General features: G+C 49.3%; 1 protein-coding gene across 1 annotated transcript in view; it reads right to left on the bottom strand.

Moving 5' to 3' along the window:
• Efcab6 (EF-hand calcium binding domain 6) overlaps nucleotides 1-7412 on the bottom strand; it is a 192704-nt gene that overhangs the window by 136554 nt on the left and 48738 nt on the right. The window contains exon 6 of the mRNA XM_026782404.1: nucleotides 2341-2407. Coding sequence (XP_026638205.1) covers nucleotides 2341-2407 — 67 coding nt within the window. The remainder of the gene's footprint in view (nucleotides 1-2340; nucleotides 2408-7412) is intronic.

The following is a 7412-nucleotide window of genomic DNA, read 5'->3' as shown; positions in this document are numbered from 1 at the left end:
CCTCCTTCCTTTCTTCCCCTCCCCTCCTTCCCTCCCCCCTCCCATGCTTTCTCCCCAACTAGTGAAGCAGAGGTCTCTCCTGGCCTTCACCTAAAGAATATTCCTTATTGTGTGGCAAAGAAAATGCCAGCTAGTGTCAGGTTAAGGGTTTGGCATGGAGAATCAGGCTCTCTAGTCTTCAGAGGCATGGAACACCCATCCATTGACTTACATTACTCCTCTTGTTGGTACAGTGCCATGGGGAACCCCACCATGGATACAGGAAACCAGGGCAATGAAAAGCCTGGCCTCCCCAGGAAGCAACCAGGGTGCCTATAACTCTCTAGAGCCCACTGTCCCTAGTTTTCAGGATCAGGGAACCTGAATGCTACAGAGATCCGGTAGAGGCCCAGGAACACACAGCCAAAGGGCTTCTTTGTGACCGCAATGAAGGTCAGGGCCAAGTGAGTGTGTGAGGTCCAGGCAGGACTGAGGGTAAGTGGAATGAACCTGCATGTAGACTAAATTTGAGCCAAGACTAGGTAGATCTTCTGAGGCTGCCCTGAGAATGCCCTTGACTAATGAAGGTGGGCCCCAGGGAAATGGCACCTCTCCACCCAAATCCACACGGCAAAGTCATTGAGTTGAGACAGGGCCTAGGAATCATCCAGCCCAGGCTATACTCTGGCTGACAGAAGGCAAGACTCCAGTGCCCTGGGGCTCATTGGATAATGAGTGAACACACATTGGCAAGCCTGAGTCAGGAGACAAAGGTTGACAGATCACCTTTATCATGGAAAAATGAGGAGATGACAGTCCTGGGGTCCAGCTAGTCTGCCCAGTGACCGTGTGCTACTTTCAAAGGTACAAGAGTAACTCTGACCTCCAAACTCAGTGGCATGCACATGAGTTCTTGGCTCTCATAAGCCTGTAGTTAAAACAAACAACGAATGCACTCCCTTTCATTCCAAATGAACTCTCCTAGCCCCAGAAGGAAGGCACGGGAAGCACCTAACTTCACTAACCCCGTGGCCACCCACTTAGCCTCTAGCATCATCATGGAACCCCTACCAGGATTCAGGGAACCGAGAAAGGACTAACGGGCGGGAAGACGGGTCTACTCAGTGGGGTAGCTCTGTGGGGGTGCACAGAGATGTTTTCATGTGGCCTTCTGGGGCTCTACCTCCCCTCAGGAAGAAGCTGTTGCTAGCAGCAATCCTCCACTTCCTTTGGATGTCTTTAATCGCACACCACCCTTCATGGTGGGCACTGTTGCCTGCACGGACACATGAATAAACTCAGTAACAAGGACTTGCCTGAGGCCACCTGGCTGGGAAACAACAACATCCTAAGAGAGGAACCAGGCCAGGTGGGGTCCACGGTTAGTTTTGGTTGGCACAGTCAGGGCTGTAGGCAGAACTGGGCTTCAGGCGTTTTTACCAGTAGAAGCTGAGGCCCCAGTTCCACCTACCACCCTCAGAGCCCTGTGCTCACATGAATCCCAAGCAGCTGGCTTTCCCAGGAGCATCCTGGGGTGAACACAGCTTATGTAGAGACAAAAGACACAACCAAAGCAATTACCCCTAGTACTGAGTATTCCGCAGAACAACCCATGGGCTACACCCGAATCGGGACCAGGGCGCCTGCTCATACCAACATGTGACTCAGGTGTGGGGACACACAATGCTCTGAAATGACCAGTCAATGATTTTTCTGGTGTGGATGGAACAAGCCGGAGAACTGGAGAAAACGTGTTGTGGCCCTCTCGGTTATTTTTGAGTTTGAAATATATGGAAGTCTCAGAAGAGTTCAAAAAAGAAAGAAAATGCGTCCAATTTAAAACCAACATATTGAATCGAGTAATTTAAGCGATGATTCTCAAACTGTTCATGGAACTGACAGGCTCTGGTGCATTTTAAAAAAGACATCTCAGTTCCAAGCCTGGCATGGCATCCCCACCCCCTCCCAGCCAGGGTGAGCCCTAACCAAGTGGCACAGCCACAAAATCTCATCTTAACACACAGGCGCTCCCGGGGCTAAGTGACTCCTCGCTGTAATATCTCCCGCTTGGCGCTGGACTGGTTATTTTCTCCAAGCTGCTCCCGACTGGCATTTACTGCTCAGGAGCAGTTGCTTCCTCATCCTGATGAGAAACTCGCTTACGTCTGACACAGAAACAGGACAGGAAGCTGCTCATACATGTCCCAAGTTAACACAGAAGATGACGTCATCTTCAGGAGCTAGAGGGTGGCAGGCAGGGCGCCTTCGTTCACGGCGCTCACATGACTGGGAGCCCTCACTAGGGTCACCTGCCTGGGCTGGCAGGGTGGGGAGAGAAACATCTTTTAAAATCCCTCTTACCTTTCCGGCAAGTTGGGCTTCAAGCTCTTTGAAGGTCCGACTGTGATCAATCTTGTCCCCGTTTCCCCTTGAAAGTAAAATAAAGACAATTTTTGTTACTATCCCTCCCCGACACACACAGATGTTGACACCAGACATCTGTCAAAGCCTTTCTGAATCACCTCTTTTAAATTACTAAGTGTTTTTCAGGAATGTAAGCTTCCCTGGGCCTTACTTTCCTTATCAGTAAAAGAAAATACAGTATTTACTTATCTTCAGGGACCTAGTGGACACCAAGGCTCACTCCATCCAAACCCACAGCACTGTTCTGGGTCTGGGGTCATCTGATGTCAAGTCTCAGTGGGACCCTGCTCCCAGCCTCTAAGTTGCTGCACCCATTCTGACCACGGTGGACTCCAGGTCCTAATGACACCAGGAATCTCTGGGTAAAGGACTTCTGGGCCCTTGTGAGCCTGTGTCACCTGCTTGGCTCCACCTGCTCCCCCCCCCGCCCCCCAGCTCTCTTGAGGCTTGCAGGATCTGTGTGGCTACCAAGTCTTTAAGACTGGCTGGTGGGGTCGGGTGCTGAGCCGGGAACAGAAGGGGCAGAACGTGGGCTCCACTCCTTCATGACACTTCTCATCACCTCCCACACAGCCAGCTAGACCGGGGTGGGCAAGAGGACACCATCCCAACTAGAGAAAACAACAGATGAAAAAAGACAAACACGTGGTGATGGGTGCCCGGGATTGAACAGTGGCGAATGAGGGGACGCTAGAGGCAGAACAATGGGTGACCTTTGGGATGAGGGTACTAAGAGGCCTCTACTTGGGTGTGATGTGAATTGAGGCCCTTGAGCTAAAAGACAGTGTCTCCAGGCCAGACAAAGGGGACTGGCTATAGTAGGCAGCCCCAGGGGCAGAAATCTGCATTAAGTGGCTGGAACTGAATGAACGGATTAGAGGCACACATGGGAGGTTTAGAGACACAGGGGTGTTGTGAGCCATAAGAAGGAATCCAGACTTCTAGCTATGGGGCATGAAGCCCTTGCAGCAGCTCACTTCACTTTAAGAAGCCAGTGCTGAGAGCAGGTCAGGGCTGTGCCCAAGTTACAGACAGGACAGGTCAGCAATCCAACTCTGTATTAACATAAGCTTCTTCGTACTATTTGAGTGGCATATTCAGTCAGTGCGAGACGCTGTTCAGAGCATACACTTAGGAGTTACAGAATAAAATCGATAATGAGCGTAGACTAGCACAACCTCCTAAATCCTTTCACTTTCGCCTTTCTGTGCTCTAGGCCCACATGTTTCTCTAGCAGGAACTCGTCAATCTTTGTCTTATTTATAATAATTAAATGTTTAAGTGTGATGACACACATTTCCTGTAACCAGCAGCTACTCTGACTCTCTGTAGGGAGTCTTTCCATCTTCTGCCCTTGACCCTTTTTATCCTTTTACCAAAGGCATCTTCATTCTTCGAGCCCAATATCTGGGTTACCAGCTGCAGCCTCTGCCCTTTAACTGAGTATTTAGCCCCTTTACTGAATGCAGGATGCACATGTGGGTTCGGGGTTGGTAATCTGCTGCAAGTTCATTATTTTTACCACTTGTTCTAGATTTTTCTCTCCTCTCTTCGCTTTTAGATATTTTTAAAACCCATTTCCTTTTTCTCTGTCTGGAAGTTAAGCATTTGCTCTGTATCTGTCAGCTGCCCTAACAATGTGCAGATGTAATAGTTCTATGTGTGATGTCAATGCACCTAGCCTCTTGTCAGTACCAGCTGGGGCTCAGGGGACGCCACCTCAGTCCGTCCACAGGACTGCCCTGTTTGCACAGCCAATCACACTTCTAGTTACTCAGTTTCACGATGTTTGTTGTTTTCTGTTCTTAAAATCTCAGGCCTTCGGCCCTGATCATTTTTCCTCTGCCTCTTCTATACTCACAAATGAAATTTAAGATGCCTTTCTTTGGCACAAATTTATTTTGTAACATGTTTCCCACTCCCCTGGCTTCAACTCCTATTCTCCTTCCTCAGGCTCCACCACCCCTGCCCAGACTGAAGCGGCCTTGGAGGCCTTCAGGTTCAAGATACAGCCACAGACAGGCTTCCTTTCTTCCACACTGGCCCCTCTCCTATTGCATCTGATGGCTTTGCCTCTTTGTGGCAAACAGCCTGTCTTCCCTGCAAGCCCTACTTCTCTGGGCTCACAGCCTTTGTTCTTCAGTTCTTCCATGGCACGGCTACCTGCCTGGAACCAGCTATACCCTTTGAAGCTGTGCTCTGCTACTGCTGTCTGCTTTATCCACTTGAATCCTGGTAGCCAGCCTGGGGAAGCAATGCCACACCACAAGGCCTGTTCTCTGGTAGGGAATTCAGCTTCCACATAATGATGATACTCCAGAAACGTCCTCAGAACTCTGTGGTGAGTCTTAAAAGGTGGAACTCAGAATGCTTTTTCACCTTCACTGAGATCTGCGTGATGTTATACAGGGAAGACTATTAAAATTTATCCAGTCAGCACAGTGCCAATGCCATGTGGATCTGTCACTGCATAGAGGGCGCTTTGTGCAGTCTGTATGTAAAAGTGTCCCATATGCCCACCAGAAGCAAATCACAGGAGTTACACTGGCTCATTGTGCCTGGGCATGTAGTTCGGTGAAGAGCTTGCCTAGCATGGGCAAGGCTCTGGCTGGTCCTCCTGAATACACCTACCCCATAAACACACCAGAGGAAAGAAAGAACACTAACTTCTCTTTAGTAAATCACTGCACAGGTGTTCTGAAAGATGACGCTATTCACATTGCAGAGCATCCATGTTGGAGACAGCAGTCCCCATTCTGAACACAGCACAGACTTAAACATCTGGGTTATAACGGCATCTACAGGTAGAATGGCCCTTCACTCTCCTTGCTGCCTCTGCTGTAGTCAGCTTGCTATGGCACACCAGGAGTCCCCGTGGTAACATTTACATGTGGTCAGTTCTGGTACAGATAATGTGGCCAGGGCAGGAGAGAAGAGATAAAGGCCATTTCTGAATGGTCTTTCCTCTGCAGGGCCGATGGCATGGAGTATGAGCTGGAATAAAGATGTCCTCCACAACCATCTTTCCAGGAGGGAAGTGCTGTGGCCACAGTAAGCCTTCTCTGTACCACAGCAGGGACTTGAGCTGTTCTTCTGCTACAGCCCAGGGATTGGAAGTTAAGCAGCTCCCACAGGATGCCCCTCAGTTGGTGCCAGCTGATATAAACAAATCATACAGGACCTGGCTGAAACACACTGGACTGAAGACAGCAGGCAAACGTGTGGTTCTGCTGTTTCCAACATGAATGCTCAATTCCTGGTGTGGAAAGTATCAAAACACCACATAACACCACAGTGGCCAATGCAGCTTGCTTCAGAGCGTGAGTGGCTTGGCCCCAGCTGACCAGGAGCAGCGACTCCCCATGCGCTGGCATCACAAGACCTCTAGCTAAGAAAGGACCAAGCCTCAGAGGAGACATGATTTTGGCGCATGCCCACGATGCACATGGCCTTAGTTACGTTTCTTCCTGTGGTGGTGAAATCCCTAACCTGGCTGACAGGCAGTTTCGGGCACCAGGCAGTGAGTGGTAGAGCAGCGTCTGCTCAGCCATGGCAGCTTGTAACACAGAGCAGTTTCAGGGAAGGGCCAGGGTAGAGGCACGCTGCCCCCAGGACACAATGCCCCCGTCATGAGTTTGTTCCTCAAACCAGGCTACCCCTTCCAAAGCTCAACCACAGGTTGACAGTCTACTCCAGATTTAAATCCAATACTGGGCTAATCCACCCATGAAGGCAATCCTCACTATCCAGTCACTTCCCAGGAGCCCATCAGCTGTCAAAGCCTCATTCAAGGGCCTGTAGAAGACAATTCCTTGTCACCCTGACACACAGCATCATAGGGTTAAAAATTTGCAAGTTGGTGTCCTAGCTAGGGTTGTTATTGTTGTGATGAAACACCATGACCGGCCAGGCAGTGGTGACACACGCCTTTAATCCCAGCATTTGGGAGGCAGAGGCAAGCAGATTTCTGTGACCAGCCTGGTCTGTAAGAGCTAGTTCCAGGACAGGCACCAAAGCTACAGAGAAACCCTGTCTCGAAAAAGAAAAAAAGAAACAACATGACCAAAAGCAATGGAGAAAAAGGGGTTTATTTGTTACACTTTCACACTATTGTTCATCATTGAAGGAAATCAGGACAAGAACTCAGAGTAGGAAGCTGGAGGCAGGAGCTGATGCAGAGGCCATGGAGGGCTGCTGCTTACTGGCTTGCTTCATATGACTTGCTCAGTCTGCTTTTTATAGAACCCAGGACCACCAGCCCAAGGATGTCACCATCCACAATGGCCCGGGCCCTTCTCTATCAGTCACCAATTAAGAACATTCCCTACAGGCTTGCCTACAGCCCCATCTTAGGGAGGCATTTTCTCAATTGAGGTCCCCTTCTGAGGATGACTCTAGCTGTGTCATGATGACATAAAACTATCACAGTCAGACAACTGCAGTCAAGAGTATTGTACTCTGACATCAGGGGCTGAGTACACTGTGGCAAGAAGAGAAGAAGGCAGTACCGTGTCCCACGGGGGACATCTCATGCTCATTCTTGCAAACGGCAGAGAACTGTGAGATTGGTGAATACTTTTCTCACTGATTATTTTTTAATTAGGATTTTTAATAAAGTAGATTTTGATCACGTTCTTTCCCACTCCTTCCCAAACTCCCTGATCCTCCCCAACTCTCTACCCACCCAACTTCATGTTCTTTCTCTCAAAGGAAAAAAAAGTGCTTAAAAATACTAAAACAAAACAAAACAAAAAGCAAATGACAAAAAGTGGAGTTCCTTTGTTGCTAGCCAGCTCTTCCTGGGATTGAGGCCTGCCCTGTGTGTATTTGTTTTGTTTTTTGTTTTTGTTATTTATTTATTAAAGATTTCTGCCTCCTCCCTGCCACTGCCTCCCATTTCCCTCCCCCTCCCCCAATCAAGTCCCCCTCCCTCATCAGCCCGAAGAGCAATCAGGGTTCCCTGCCCTGTGGGAAGTCCAAGGACCACCCACCTCCATCCAGGTCTAGTA

The sequence above is a fragment of the Microtus ochrogaster genome, chromosome 15 (assembly GCF_000317375.1).
Source record: "Microtus ochrogaster isolate Prairie Vole_2 chromosome 15, MicOch1.0, whole genome shotgun sequence".
Taxonomy (NCBI): Eukaryota; Metazoa; Chordata; class Mammalia; order Rodentia; family Cricetidae; genus Microtus; species Microtus ochrogaster.
This window is presented reverse-complemented; position numbering and strand designations above follow the sequence as displayed.